Here is a 15,971-nt window from a genome sequence, read left to right on the forward strand (position 1 = left end):
TCAGTTTTTTCTAAATTGTCTTACCTTCTGCACTAGAGGGACCAGCCTCTTCCATCATTTTTATTGTTTTGACGATGATTTTTTTCCCGACTTCCAAATATGAAATTGTTTGTGTTCAGCATTTTACTCCGTTTACTCTGGTCTTTTATTCTTAGCTAATAAAGCGCGCTCTGAACATGTTCAGAACTAAAAAAGATCAGAAAGACCATTATTTTTTTGGCAGTTCAAGCTCTGCTCTGACCTAAAAAGAAAAACGCCATTTAATGGAAAGTTGACTGCAAAGTTAGTCAAGAAAAGTCTCCCTAACTATTAAAAGCCAAACTATAATAGTCAAAACCGAACGAAAAGTTATCAAAAGTTATCATCAAAACAAAAAGTAACCATAATGGATTCAAGTAACTTGGGATGAAATGCGTTTCAAATTTGACATTTGCTTAAGCTCGAGCCATTTAAATGGCTCTTGGGTAATTGCTGGCTGAGTATTGGTTCGTTCCCTTAAGCTGGCTTAAGCTCAGTTAAGTCCATTATAGTTGGGCCTTAAGTCAAGTGTACTTCTATCAAAATGACAGTTGATCATGTTTTTTAATTCAACTGAAAGCTGAGCTTTATTTTGCAGGCAATAATTTTGTGTATAGTTTTTCTACCATGGACTGAAGTTAGAGGTTAGTAAAGTAAAGTTTTGAATTTGAAATTCATGACACTTGAAAAACTTACTAGTCAAAATTACGTTCAAAGAATAAAATTGACTAGAAATGAGGTCCCTTATGTTCTCTGAACACGCCCATATTTAAATATCTGAAAAATATCAAAACCATTTCAAAACCAGATTTCCCTTAAAACAGGTTAATAAGAAACTCAATAATATGGAAAGTTAAAACTTAAATCTAGAAAAAAAGATTGGTGTTTCTGGGGTCTTAAAGTTTTGAATTTATAAATGGGAGGGAAATAAAGTTGGATAAAGTATACCACATTCTTAACGTACGGTTGGCTAAATATGTGTGTTATATATTTAAGTTTTAAGCGGCTTTGGAAGGCTTTGTAGATGACATCCAATTCAGAAAAGTTGAAAAATGACTTGTATCGTGACAGATAAATCCTAAACAGCTGGCAGCATTCTTGGCATCGTTAAAACGTTTTAAAACGCTAAAACAACTGCTTGACCAACATGCTGGATAAACTTCAAAAATTTTTGAAAACCTGAAGGCTCGTCCAACCAGCCAACTTATGTGAACATATGCTCTACAATTTCTTTTTTTTTCATTCTGAATCACAAACACCCTTCAACTTCGGCTTCACCTGACGTTTACGAGTTCAGCCATAGGAATTTAATGCATTCTATCACAATGGAGCTTCGACCTCACGTTTCGTTTGACAATCGTAAGGAAAAGAACGTAATGTAACGTAATTTGACTTTAAACGGACGCTCTATTTCAATTATCTGAACATTTGCTTGGTCTGACAGCTCAACAGCTGTAAAAAAATGTCAACAAAACTAAATATTTGCTCTTTGGTGGGATGAAATAATAGAAATGTCATCCAAAGCAACTTTGAAGCAGGCCCAATGTAACGTAGACGAAGCTGAAGCGTTTTTGTGATTCAGCCATTCTATACGTGCGTTTTGTTCGCATTTCATATATAGTAAAGCGAGAAATTTCCAACAAAACGATCCGCAGTGGCTAGATTTTTGTATTTAAAAATTGGTACAACTGAAAGATGATCTGTCAAAATAATAATAAAAAAACTTCAAAAAGGGGGTTTGTTCGTAGACTACTACATTAACATGTGGTGTTGAAGCGAGCTTGAAGCTCGCCTCAATTCTTTATATACCTAAATCGAGTTGAGATTTATCTATTCTAAACTTTGATCAACCTTTTTTGGAAACAGCAAAACATAAATATCTTTTCTATTGTTTTTTCATGTAAAATAAGCCCAGTTAGTCCATTTTCACTAACAAAACTAAATAATATCAACAGTAATAGATTCTTTTTTTCCGCAGTGGAAAACACACATGATTCTAATTGCAGAACTACTCAACGAACACAGCCATCGAGATACAAATGCAATATCAATCCTACCAACATTTGAGAACGAAATCACATAAGATCCATTCGAGGGTCGTATAAATGTCAAAAACCTATCCATAGTGAGATTCTACTCTAACTTTTATCGGTGTTATTCTCACTATGGATATTGTTTTTGTTATTCGTGTAAAATCCTACTTACTATGGATAGATTTCCCAACAAAACACGGGTTATGCATGCTATCACAATGGATCTTCGACCTCACGTTTCGTTTGACAATCGTAAGGAAAAGAACGTAATGTAACGTAATGTGACTCCAAACGGAAGCTCTAGTTCTATTATCTGAACATTTGCTTTATCTGACAGCTCAACAGCTGTAAAAAAAATATCAACAAACTAAATATTTGCTCTTTGGAGGGATGAAATAATAGAAATGTAATTCAAAGCAACCTCGAAGCAGGCCCACCGTAACGCAGACGAAGCCGAAGCTGAAGCGTGTTTGTGATTCAGCAATAATGATCTCGGGCAGATATACAATTCCCAATAATAGCGAGTTTTAAAGACTTTTTTCTTAACTATACAAAAGGTTACCTGAGGTATGGAAAATAAAAAGTGACATTTATAAAACCAAAAATTGAAATCTAAAAGGATAGGAATTGTTGCTGTGAAAATATAACAAAATATACCTTAATGACAGTAAAAAATAAACTCAATTCGCGCCTGTTATCGTCGGGATAAATCAAATTAGTTAATAGACGTAAACAGATTTAGGTAGTGAGTGTTTAAGTTCTCTTAAATAATCAAAAAGGGGTTCCATGCAGCCAAAATATTTATTTTTTTTTCCAACACATAAATGGAGCAAAGTTACAATAATTATTATATAAATAAACACACTGGAATTATTTTTTGTTTGTTTATTTATTTTCCATCAGTTTTCTCATGATCAAAACAAAAATAATCATTCTATTTACTAAAATACGCCTGCATGATGTCTTAAATAACCTTAAAACAGCAACAAATTAACAAACAAAAAGAAACTATATGCTATATTTATCTATACAAGCGACCGCACAAGATTCCAGTCAATTAAGTCAATTGATTTATTTTGAAAGGAAGATTTTTAAATCCGAGACGACGACAACGACAACGTCAACATCGTCGCGGAACAATATATTCTTTCTCTCACTCTATCTATGCAAATTTTGTCATGTGTCATCGAGAATTTAATTGAATTTACTGCGATTTGGACGAATAGAGTCAAATGAAAAATGATCCTGTCGCGGGCAATAGATTTAAATGATGACTCAAGACATTGCTCACAAAAAACGAGAACGAGAACACAATGATTTTGATATTATGCATAAACCAAACAACACACTGCAACAACATAAAAATTTCTATAAATATTAATCGTTTAATTTAATTGACGACGACCTAAAGTCTAAATATGTAGAAGGAAAACAGAAGATACGCTCATACGGATGTGTGATGTATGATGCCAACAAAAACGTAAACAATAATTTATACGACTTGAGAGCAAAAATATTTGTCTATATCTACGTCGTACATGATTTTATAAAAACCTATTATTTTTGAGAATTTCATTCAATGTGAAATGAAAAAACAAAACAAAAATTATATATATTTCAAGTAAATAAAAATCAACAACAAAAACACATAACAAAGTGCCGTAAAATAAAATATGGATATTTGCCCAAAAATTCATTAAGCAATCAATCGTAAAACAAAAACGTCATTAAATGTCTGTCAGTTTAAACGTGTGTTAAGTTTGACATATTTTTCTTTTTTTTAATGTTGACGCAAATAATGTCATGTTTTTGTTGGCATTGTATCGAAATTGTTATCTAGGCTTTGGTTGATTAAATACAAAATCGAACAGGTAGCCCTTTCTCACAGCACGAAATGAGTTTATATTCCATGACTTTTGCTTTTAGCAGAGACGGGTCCAACCCGTAGAATTTGTTAAATGCGTTCTTGCAAAGTATACAACTGACATGACAGTTCGATTAATTAAACACGTTCATTTGCAACGTATGCTCCAGACAACCCAGGACGTAACTGAAGTTTTAACTTTTCTCTGCAGTAGGTCCGTTGACATCAGTTGTAAATAAAAGGAAAAGTTGGTTATTTTATTTTAACAAAAAACATTATGGCTGAAACACAAACACGCTTCGGCTTCAACTGCATTACGTTGACACTTTCAATATGACATTTCTAAAATGGCACTTTTTCAATTTATTGCGGCAGTAGCTTACACAGCCTATAATAACCAATAGGAATCGCTCAAAAAGCAAATGTATTTTGTTTGTTGACTTTTTTACAGCTGTTGAGCTGTCGGACAAAGCAAATGTTCAGCAAGTTTGAACTAGAGCTTCCGTTTGGAGTCACATTACGTAACATTACGTTATTTCCTTACGATTGTCAAATGAAACGTAAGGAAATGCATTTCACGATAGCATGCATTGAATTCCTTTGACTGAACTCGTAAACGTCAGGCAAAGCCGAAGCTGAAGCGTGTTTGAGTTTCAGACATTACTGATTTAGTAAAACTTTAAAGATTCCCGAAAATTAAGCTGTCAAAATAATACAACGTGTCCATTGAATTACCCGTTCCTCATGGGACTGACTTAATGAGTCGGGTCCTTAAAGAGGGCGCCAAGTTTAAGCAATATTTACATGAGCACGGCTAACAGCCAACGAATGAACGAATATTCGTTGATTTTGACATTTCTTTCACATGAGAGTTTTTAATTCGTCGCGAATGAACACCATTCACCACTGAAACCAAAACAAGAATGATTTTTTTAGGTTAACTACGCGCGATTATTTTATTCGTTGCAAGTGTGGATAGTGTGGAACGCGAATAAAGTTTGACAGTTCTTATCAACTAAAATTTTTTTGACAACAAGAAAGTTTACTGTACCTTCATTGACTTTAAAGCGGCGTTTGATTATATCGACCCAAGAGCACTTTTATACAAAATACAAATCTTATTGATTTCTGAGAAACTCATCCGAATTATAAGAGATCTGTATAATAAAACAACAGCTGCGGTAACAACGATTGGTGTTAAACAAGGTTGCTTGCTTAGTCCACTATTTTTCGCACACTATATAAATGATATCCATGAGTTCATAGGAGGGGGTATTTCGCTGAATGGAATGCAAATTCGATTGCTAATGTATGCGGATAACATTGTGCTAATAGCTGATAAGCCAGACATACTAGAAGGTGATAAATAAGATGGCAGAATACTGTCAACGTTGGAATCTTGTTATAAACCTGGAGAAATCGAAAGTGATGGTATTTAGAAAAAGAGGTGGTAGACTTAGCCAACAAGAAAATTGGAAGCTCAACGGAGCAACCATTGAAGTTGTTAGCAAATACAAGTACCTTGGTATATGGCTAACTTCCGAACTAAGCCTAACGGAGCACTTCAAAGAACGAGCTAAACAAGCTAGACAGAGCTTAAATTTTACGTGGAATCGGTTTATCACTAATAAAGATGTCAAATTAACTTCCAGGCCTAATCTCGGTTATGGAGCACAAGTATGGGGGAACTTACAACATGATGAAGTGGAAACGATGCAAAGATACTTCTACAAAAAAGTACTGGTTCTGCCAAGTGTGACGCCTAACTATGTCTTAAACCTTGAATGCCAGTTAAAACCTGCCTCAATCAGGAAGATGTAGAACAGCTGGATGAGATCGTGACCAACAAAACTCTGTTTAAACAGGTTGTGGATGGCGTAGTAGTTTAAATAATCGAGCGCGAGCACTTAGTCTCTGCAAAGAGCACAACAAACGAGAACACACAGCTTATACCATTTGCTTGATTATACTGCTTATGAAGTTTACGTCTCGGATGACTAGGATGTCTCCAAAATTCGCTGGATACTGAAAGCAAGAGCAGGGCTTATTATGCTCAATGGAACACGAAGGACAGAAACTGAATATCTAAACTGTACTGTGGGAACTTGTCCAATTTTAAGAAGTATTCGCCGAGAGACATTAGGAAGTGAAACTTGGTGAAGTTTCTGAACTTCCAATGAAAGTCGAGTCTGCTTAAGGTCATGCTTCAATAACCTGGTTTTGATGACGCCTTATGTATCCTCGATCAGTTTGGATACCATACATGTTACTATACCCAAAACGCTAGTAATAACTACATTGCACCACTTCTTGGACTTCCTGTATTGTCTGACTAGAACTTTTTGATTTGGTTGGAATTAAGGATTTTGTCTTAAAAAAGACATTTTATGTTGACTCGGTAGAAAACACGAAAGTTAGTTCCTATGTTGTCGTCAACAGCAACAGTTCCGCTGGAGATTGTGAAACGCGTTGACTGCAACATCAGTATTCTTCTCCTCTTTGAAAATCTTCCTAAACGCTTCTTTAAATGTTCGCACGAACCTTTCGGCCTGACCGTTAGAAGCAGTATGAAACGGTGCTGTTCTCCAATGTTGTATGGAATGGTAGTGGCAAAATTCTTTAAAAACCTGATTTTCGTGCCATTGTCCGTCACTATCGTCTTTGGGAGTCCTTCGATGGCGAAAATCATCTGTAAAGCTCTTATTATGGACTCAAAAGTCACCGACGAAAGTGATACCACGAATGGAAACTTGGAAAAAGAATCCACGCAAATCAGCCACCTTTTATTGAAGAATGGACCCGCAAAATCCAAATGGATCCTTTCCCAAGGATTTTCGGCTGGTTGCCAATTCACGTATTCTTTTTTCGGTTTCGATGCTGATGTTTGGCATATGACGCAGTTAGCTACCAATTTTTCGATCTGCTTGTCCTATCTGGAAACCAGATATACCGCCTTGCTAACTGCTTCATACGTGATCAGCTCCAATGACCTTCATGAATGTATTTAAATGCTCTAGACTGCAAAATAATGACACGATCATAATCTGAAGTCAAGAGAATCACGTTATTAAATAAAGAAAGAGCCAACTTACGTTCGAAAAATGGTTTCATCTCCTTTTCGTTGCTCGCCAGTTTAACCCGCCACCCTTTCTTGATGTACGAATAAACTTTATTCAATAATTTATCATTCTTGGTGAGATTTCCCATCCTCGTCGCCAAATGATAAGTAGAGGTGAACACCAAGACTTCGAAATTCAGAATGAAGTTTTAATGTCAAAATAGATATATATATAAATTCAGAGTAAGCCAATGACAAGTACAGTGATTACAATATTTAATATTAAGGTTGCGATTACAACATCGAAGTGCGTTCAGTCAAGGACGTCTGAGAAATAAATCCATATTATATAGCTTCAAGAGTATGTGCAAGAAGATTTGCAGTCTTATGTTGAGTATTGATTACTTTTTGAACACCGTATGTATTAAAAAACCTTTAAATGTAGATGTTAAGGCTAAGATGTTACATAAATTCACCATATGACTTTTTAAGAGTCGGCAGATTTAAAGTTGCCCACTTAGAAGTTTTTAAAGCTTACTTAAATCAAGGCTTTAAGCTTCAATTTCGATCCACACACAAAAGACCATGCACATGATTTATATCAGTTGTCTTATTTTTCGAAAAATGTTTGAGAATGATTTTTTATAAATCACAATCATTTGACAGCTGTCAAAATATATTTTTGCAAAACACTCGCAAATATTCGACTGAATGGTGTTACAAAGTTCAAAAGAATTTTGAGTTATATTTCAACAATTTTCTTGAAAAATTAAAAAAATCTATACCAATCCATGTTCTTGAATTCTTAAGAAATTTGCAAGATTTAACTATTAAAACACTGTCAAATGACAGAGGCTTTTTAAAAATGTCACCTCTTGGAATAACTTTCAATCTTTATTCCTAAACTCATTTACTTTTTATTAAGAATCGGACATTTTTCGTAAAATAAGACAAAATCTGTTTTGATCTGATGCATCCTAACACCTTTCACTTTTCTCCATCCACATTAGGTTTTGCAAGTTTAACAAACAGACAAAAACAAAAACCAAGCAAAAAACAGCCTCACCCTAGTCGTTTAAAGTTATGCAAAGAGTAATCCATCGTTTATCGAACAATTTCCGTCATCCATTAATCAATCACCGACATCAAGTCTTCAAATCAATGAACCCAAACACCGCATCAGCAACAAAACCAGCTGCAGCAAAAGACATGAGCACATTGACAAATGCCACACCTCCGCCACGTGTTCGGCCCAATCCAGCTGTGAAAAAAATCGACACGCCTGAATTCAAATCAATTTTCACCGAAGAACTTCACGCACTGATCGGACTCTTTGAAAAGTACAATTATGAATTGAGAATAGCTGGCGGCGCAGTTCGTGACATTCTGATGAACATTGAGCCAAAAGATGTCGATTTGGCAACCACAGCGACTCCAGACCAAATGAAAGAGATGTTCACTAAGGAGGAGGTGCGAATGATAAATGCCAAGGGTGAGAAGCACGGAACCATCACGCCTCGCATCAATAACAAGGAGAACTTTGAAGTGACCACATTACGAATCGATGTTCTTACCGATGGGCGCCATGCTGAGGTGCAATTCACAACAGATTGGCAATTAGACGCTAACCGTAGGGATTTGACCATAAATTCCATGTTCCTGGGTTTTGATGGAACTGTCTTTGACTATTTTTATGGTTATGAGGATCTGCAAGAGAGGAAGGTTGTATTTGTCGGAGAAGCCGATATACGGATCAGGGAAGATTATCTGAGAATTTTACGGTATTTTAGATTCTATGGAAGAATTGCTAAAGATCCATCAAACCATGACGCCGCAACTCTAAAGGCAATTAAAGACAACATTGAGGGAATGGCAAGAATCAGTGGGGAAAGGATTTGGGGTGAATTCGCGAAGATATTGCAGGGAAACTTTGCTTTGGAGTTGACTTTAGAGATGCTCAAATGTGGCCTAGCCAAGTACATTGGTCTGCCAGATGATCCCAACGAAGAAGAGTTCCGTCTAGTTTTCGCAAGAATTGCATCATTCCCCGGACCTCATAATTCTATAACTTATGTAGCAGCCTTATTGCACACTGTCGAAGATGCGATGCGCCTACACGAGCGCTTGAAGCTGTCTGCTTTCGAAAGGGACGTCACTTTGTTTATCACTCAAAACAGAGATTTAGTGGGTAAGCAACTCAAGACTCTAAAGGACTACCAAATGCTTTGTCTACAACCCTCGGCCAGGCGTGATTTTGTTGAAGAACTTCTAAAATACTCTGGTAGTTTGGATTTGTACAAACAACTGAAGAGTTGGCAAATACCTGCGTTTCCGGTTACCGGAAATATGTTGAAGGAGAAAAACTGTCCTGTGGGCAAGAAAATGGGAACTATTATGTCGAAGTTAAAATTGATTTGGGCCCAAGATGATTTCCAGACTAGCTCACAAGATCTATTAGAAGTGCATTTGCCAACAATTTTAGCTGAACTTCCACCACCATCGCCACCAACGTCACATAAAAATAAAAAACAGAAAATAAAGAAGTAATTTGAAAGTGTGTCTCTTTTGCTGTTATTGTTCCTCAAGCTTAAGTATAGATATAATGCTTATCTATTTTCTTTTTTTTTTATAAAAAAATTTGTTTGCACTATGAATACTTAATTAAAAATAAATAACTCAATAAATTATCTTCTCAAATGGAATAATAAAATTATGAATTTTTTATTTGGGAAACGGAAGCAGTGTGTTTATTTTGTATCCAAAAGACAAAACTAGAGCTGATGGAAACACCACTGATAATTATATTATTTAATATTCAGACCATGCGGCTATAAAGAATTTCAGACAAACGGACCAGGCCTTTTTGGAAAAACCTTATTTAAAACTTATGGGAGTGCAAATGACTAAGGAATATAAAAATCACAAACTTAGGCCCCCATTATGAATAGCGAATCGAACTTAAAACTTTGCGAATTCGCTAATTTCGTATTAGTAATAGCGATTCGCTCAAATTAAGTTCGCTTTAAATGTCAAAACTTTAGCGAAATAAGTTATCGACGAATTACAAATAGCGAGAGTTCGCTAATTTAACCGCTCAAATTGTCAAATCCTATCGTATCAAAAAATTACAAATTGGCGTTCCTGGAAATGTTTCTATCGATAATTTGTTATTATTTGTTTTGTTTGTTTTTTATTAAAAATGTGTGATAAAAGAAAAAGGTAGTTTGTGAATTATTATAAACAACGAAAAAAATAATGTTTATTTCAAAAAACAAATTGAAATCAGTTTGCAAAGCTTGTGGAACTGATGGAAAGGAATTCCGAGGCATAGGGCTTTTGGGTCATCCAAAAGAAATCAGAAAGATTATTGGGAGCAATTTGCAGTAGAATTAAATTCTCTTGGTCCTCCGTCACGTGAGGGAAAAGATTGGTATAAGGTGCATTCTCAAATTGTTTTATTTACATTTAACGAACATTTTTTTGTACCTAGGTTTGGTTGGACTACAAACCAAAACTTAAGAAAAAAATTTTATCGAACCAAAAAAAGTTACAGCTACTGGGGGAGAACCATACAGCCAGATTTCTTTGTCTCCTCTGGAGCAAGCTGTGGACGACCTTTTAAGTCTAAGGCAGGCAATCAATCGACTTGGCAACCAGTCTCGTGCAAACATACAAACTACGCTTCCTGGCAAATGCTTCTGTTGGAATGACCGAGGCAAAATCTGGGAGAATACCAATGCTTATGGTTGATCCGTTTTCATCAGTCACCGCAGATGTGGTGTCCGGAGTTTTAGAACCATCGGTGAAGATAAATCTCCATCCGTCAGATCTTAAGTCAGAGGCGATACATAAATAGGCGATATGTGCTGTTTGCTGTGCTTAATTTTTTTATATTTTATTAGATCCAATATCAGCGATTCAGGATTGATTAACCATGGCGGGTAGCGTATGGCGATCTCTTTTGGTTGGCAGATTGTTAAGCCTTGATTCTTTAAAAATTGTACTGATGGCGGATAAAATACGTTTATTTAGTTTTTGATTTGTTTTTTTTTTTTTTGATGTCATTGTCAATAATGGATTTCTTGGAGAATACTAGGTTAGGTTAGGTTAAAGTGGCTGCGAATTCATAATCCACACACTTAGGCCAAAAGAAAAGGCCCATTGTGATACCACATGAATCTAGAGAGTTACTTCCCACTGGTCGAACCATTTTTAGCTTTTCATAAAGCGAAGGAGATATTTGATATCCTTTTTAGCTAGTTCACTGGGATTATCAAAAGAGTAGTCCCCCAGATGAAGTTTGCGTCTTAGTGAAAGAGCAGGTGAGAGATTGTTTCCTCTTCTTCCACGTCCATACAGCTCCTGTAGAAGTCATTTGAGGCTACACCAAGTCGTATTGCGTGTCTGCCTATAAGACAGTGTCCCGTAAGGACACCCATTAGTTAGCTAATATAAAGTCTGCTTTGAGATAACAATTCTTTAGAGCGCGTTAGGTCCAGTGAAGGCCAATGAGTTTTGTGGCTGCTCATGTTGTTAAATTGTGCCACCTAGAGTTTGCTATCGTAAAAGCTGTTTCTTTTAGCAGAAGTTTACATGTAGCTATCGGTTTACCTATCTTCTCCCTTTCAGGTGATATAGGTATGACAATTCCGTTTTTAGCGAGTTCAACGGCTCTACAATTACCTGTGATGTCTCTGTGGCCGGGCACCCAACAGAGGTGAATGTTAAATTGCTGCGCCATCTCCATAAGAGACGATCGACAATCAAGGGCTGTTAGAGATTTGGTTGAGACACCGTCAAGGGATTTGATATCAGCCTGACTGTCAGAGAAGATGTGCATATCAGGAGTTGATATCACGTTTTTCAATATCCAGGAAGCCCACCATAGTGTATTCCTTTTGCTCTAGGAAGTATTCGATAATTCTTACCAGAGTGTGAAGGGCTGTTTCTACCGATTTCCCTTTGCAATAAGCGTGTCTTATCAATGCTATTACGTACATGGATATCAATAAATCGTTCCAGAGTTTTGAGAATGAATGATGATAGGCTAATAGGTCTTAGATCTTTAGGGTTGACATGAGAACATTTGCCCGCTTTGGGAATGAAAACTACTTTTGCTTCTTTCCATCGCTGAGGTATATAGACCAGATCTAGACAACTTTTAAAGATTATTTCAATGATGGGCAGAGTTATGTCAACTGTAAGTTGTAGCTCAGCTCGTATAATTTGATCTGGACATGGAAATTTATACGGTTCGAAGCTATTCAGACCCCATGTCAATTTTTCTTTTGTAACAAGACCTTGAGGAAAAGTTAAGTTAATACCCGACCCAGAACGGTTTGTTGTATTAACGGATTTGGAGCTTATTGGGAAGTGGGTGAATAGGTTTAGCGTTTCGTCGCAAGAGTTAGGCCATGTACCATCCGAGTTTTTAAGACAACTAGGCATGGTTGGATTTGTTGAGAGAATCTTCCTTATCCTTGATGCCTCCTAGAATTCTTCTATTGAGCTACACAAGGATCTCCATGAGGATCTTTTGGCTATTCTCAGTTCTTGTTTATACTTGGCGATATCTAGTCTTTATTGCACGATTAAAAAGCCTTCTGTAGTCTTTTCTGAGTGTTTCTAGTTCAGCAGCCCACCAATATGGTTAATTCTTTCCCCGCACTGTAGTGAGGGGGCAGGCAATTTCCATGGCTTTATTGAGGGCTACAGCAGCCGCTCATCGAATTTTTGATTGAGTTCAAGAGCGCACAAGGGCGGATCAGAGAGTTCTGTTTAAATCAGATTTTTCAGAGTCCGGAATTGGATCGGTTTTGGGGTCTCCTCAATAAGTCTTTTCGAGAATGGTACCACGCAGTGGGCCCTGGTGGTCGTAGCCCAAATACGATGATACCAGACAGTAGGTGTAGCTGTCTATTATCATACTGGCTGTAGTGACGTCTTTATCACAGGGCTCTTGGATGAGAACGTCATCTTCTCCAGTTTTTGTCAGGCGGAGAAAAAAAAACTTCAAGGGAGGCCGAAGCCGTTTTAGAGTGTTGGAGATTAATCTGTAGTATTTGCAGCATTTTGGCTACAAATAGGCAGATTAACCTCCACCACTGTTAAATCCAGATCAGACGAAGAGGAACCTAATAGTTCATCTTCTTCCTCACTGGGAAGAGCTTTGTCATTTGAGTCATCGGTCTCTATTATGGATAAACTTATGACGTTCTCAGAAGAAAACTGTGCTGCGACAGAAGAGGGCCCCGCCACATTCTCATCCACATCCAAGGATGGGAAGGTGATGATAGCACTGGGACCCTTTACGTCCTGCGACACAGCTTCTGAAGAGGGTTCGGAAGAAGACTGTGTTGAAACAGAAAAGGCCCAGGTACATAAACATCCACATTCAAGGAAGGGAAGGTGATAGTAGCACTGGGACCCCCTACGTCTTGCGAGGAGAATACTAGTTTTGCGAGCATTCTTAAAGTTGATGTGTCTCTTCGTTCTTCGACGCTGGTGAGGTCTGCTTCAGTTAGAATATTTTTTGTTGGAGTTGTTGTTTATGCTTCTTCTATATCCTGTGTGGTAGATGGGTTCTATGACGTTTAAAACATATTTTGGGCAGTGACCATATATAAACAGCCCATAATTAATTTAACTAAGAACTAAAGTTTTGGTTATGTATGAAAGGGTGTTAATATGTGCATTGCTATTATTTGTTGCTAAATGTCTTATTATGTAAGTTCGTGCAGCTGGGGTTTTCTTAAGCTATAAACAATGTTCTTTCCAAGAATTATTTACAGTTAAATATCAATCCTAAAGTTACTACCCTTATTTATCATAGTGTTGTTTATGGTTTAAATTTTAAAACGTATTTTTATTTTCATTGGTCAATAAAGTTGATTTAAATAAAAATTGATTAAATGATTTACTGACGGAAAATAATAAATAATTTTTGCACAGTTGACTTTTACTCAACAATCCTCCCTCGAAAGAGCAATAAATAATAATTTATTAGTACTTTTTGTTGTTATTTATTGTCCACAGATTTAATTAGTAATGAGAATGACAGAACTTAACACCTATATCACTTATTGATGTGTCGTTCCGCCTTTGAATGCTCGAAGCTATATAATTCTCGCTGTCGGTCTCAGTTTAATAGAACCATTAAAACTTTTAATTGCATAGCCTCCTCACCATCATCGCCACCGCCACCCCAAATATTCCCAAACCCTCTTCTTGGCTCCCGCCGAGTGATTCGTTCGAAATCTTAATAAATCACTGCAAGTACTTGACCCTATATTACAGCATCAAGATCTATTACTTTCAAGCTGGAAAGCTATCACGTGTTTCTATAAAGTTTACAATATAACAATGAAATTTAATAACATAACAAAAATCGATAAATAATTAAGAAAATAAAAAAAAATAATAACAATAATAAACACGACAACAAAAGACATAAATCGAAACAAAACATTGAAATTGTTTATTCTAAAATTAGATGCAATTTTTATTCTTGCTTGCGACTCACTATGTACTGTGAGTCTCTGAGTCTATAGTGAAAAATTGAAGGCATCAGGGGAGAGAGAATTTTTTAAAACTGCTGCTGTGTGCTGCCACCGCCGCTGAGTTACTCTGCTCTTGGTTTCTGGCAACACACGATTTTCTGAACAGAGCGCTACAATTAAAATGTCTTAGAGGTAGGTCACGAAACAGTCAAATCAAATGTTAATAAAATAATACTTTTATTACAGGTAAATACAAACACAAATAAATTTAACAAATCACATTGTGCAGGTTCTAAGACAGTTTTTATTGCATTTTTTCGCCGCACGTGGATTGTTTGGATTCTCGAACGATGAATGAAAAATACTGGGTGTTTTTTTTTCAAATCAGAAATTTCGATAATTTTTTCTTCGAGATGAAATTAAGTATTATTTACAGTTGCTCCCAAAATTGAGCGTACACTCAATTGAGAATTAGTTATTTGTTACTTTTCATATTTAAGATGCAATGTTTTTGGGAAATTCTTTTTAATTTCTATTGCTTTGCGATGAAGTACTTGTTTAGCTTTATTCTTGACAGATACAAACACAATTTTCCGAAGTCCTCCGACAAGTTCTTGTTGAGGAAAGTGTTTTCTTTTTTTAAAAAATAGTAAGTAGTAAAAAAATTAACTTTGTTTTCGTTATCTTGTGTTATTAATAATGGACTGTTCCGCTCCGACGGCTACCTCGATAGGGCTGATTACATAAACAATAATCAAAAGGTAATACATATTAAAAAAAACATCACTATCTCAACATTTCATCGCACAAAATGAAGCGTACACTTTGTATTTATGGCTTCTTAAATCAAGTTTTTGAAAGATGCGCTGCTATATTTCCTTGTTTTTTAAATTGAATTTGAAACCAATGTTCGTCGCAGAAATAATTTTCGTTTCAATATTTACTTTCTCATTTTTCGCCCGAAATGGCGATAGTTATTGAAAGACCAGTTTCAACCGGAACTCTTCGTCGCGTTTTAAGAAAAAATGATTTTAACGGCAGAGTTGCTCGGAAAAAAACCCTTTTATTTCCAAAATTAATATAAGAAAACGTCTTGAACCTCAAAAAATACCTAAGTTTCTGGAACGATGTTTTGTTCTCGTATGAGACCAAAATTAACTTATTTGGGTCTGATGGAAAGCAAATTTTTTGGAGAAAGCCCAATAATCAGTTCAAGACAGAGAATTTGTTTGCCACTGTTAAGCCATGGGGGGGGGGAGGAATGTTATGTTATGGGGTCAATGGTATCAAATGGGACTGGAAACTTTATTGACGCAATCATGGATAAGTGGACGTTTTTGGACGTTCTTAAAAGAAATATGCGTCAGTCTGCAGAGATACTGAATTTATCAGCAATCTCTTACTTCCAACAAGATAACGATCCAAAAGTGAAACACACCCCCGATGTCACTATCTATGCACAGTTGCATTCCACCCCTTAAACGATTCAGCCGTAATAC

The 15,971-nt window shown here is 36.2% G+C and overlaps 2 protein-coding genes across 12 annotated transcripts in view; both read left to right on the forward strand.

Moving 5' to 3' along the window:
- LOC129952873 (nuclear receptor-binding protein homolog) overlaps nucleotides 1-15,971 on the forward strand; it is a 56,764-nt gene that overhangs the window by 8,996 nt on the left and 31,797 nt on the right. Inside the window, exon 1 of one of the 11 annotated variants that reach the window (XM_056065790.1) lies at nucleotides 14,640-14,664. The exons of the other annotated variants lie outside the window; for them this stretch is intronic. The gene's annotated coding sequence lies outside the window, so the exon portion shown is untranslated. Of the gene's footprint in view, nucleotides 1-14,639; nucleotides 14,665-15,971 lie in introns of those variants that run through there. 11 annotated transcript variants of the gene reach the window in all.
- Nucleotides 7,895-9,714, forward strand: LOC129952876 (CCA tRNA nucleotidyltransferase 1, mitochondrial). The gene has a single exon (XM_056065796.1). The coding sequence runs from the start codon at nucleotides 8,057-8,059 to the stop codon at nucleotides 9,518-9,520; it is 1,464 nt and encodes a 487-aa protein (XP_055921771.1). The 5' UTR covers nucleotides 7,895-8,056; the 3' UTR covers nucleotides 9,521-9,714.

This window comes from Eupeodes corollae, chromosome 3 (genome assembly GCF_945859685.1).
Source record: "Eupeodes corollae chromosome 3, idEupCoro1.1, whole genome shotgun sequence".
In the NCBI taxonomy this organism is placed as follows: Eukaryota; Metazoa; Arthropoda; class Insecta; order Diptera; family Syrphidae; genus Eupeodes; species Eupeodes corollae.

Coding starts and splice junctions, on each gene's coding strand:
- LOC129952876 (XM_056065796.1), top strand. CDS start 8,057: ATGCAAAGAGTAATCCATCGTTTATCGAACAATTTCCGTCATCCATTA.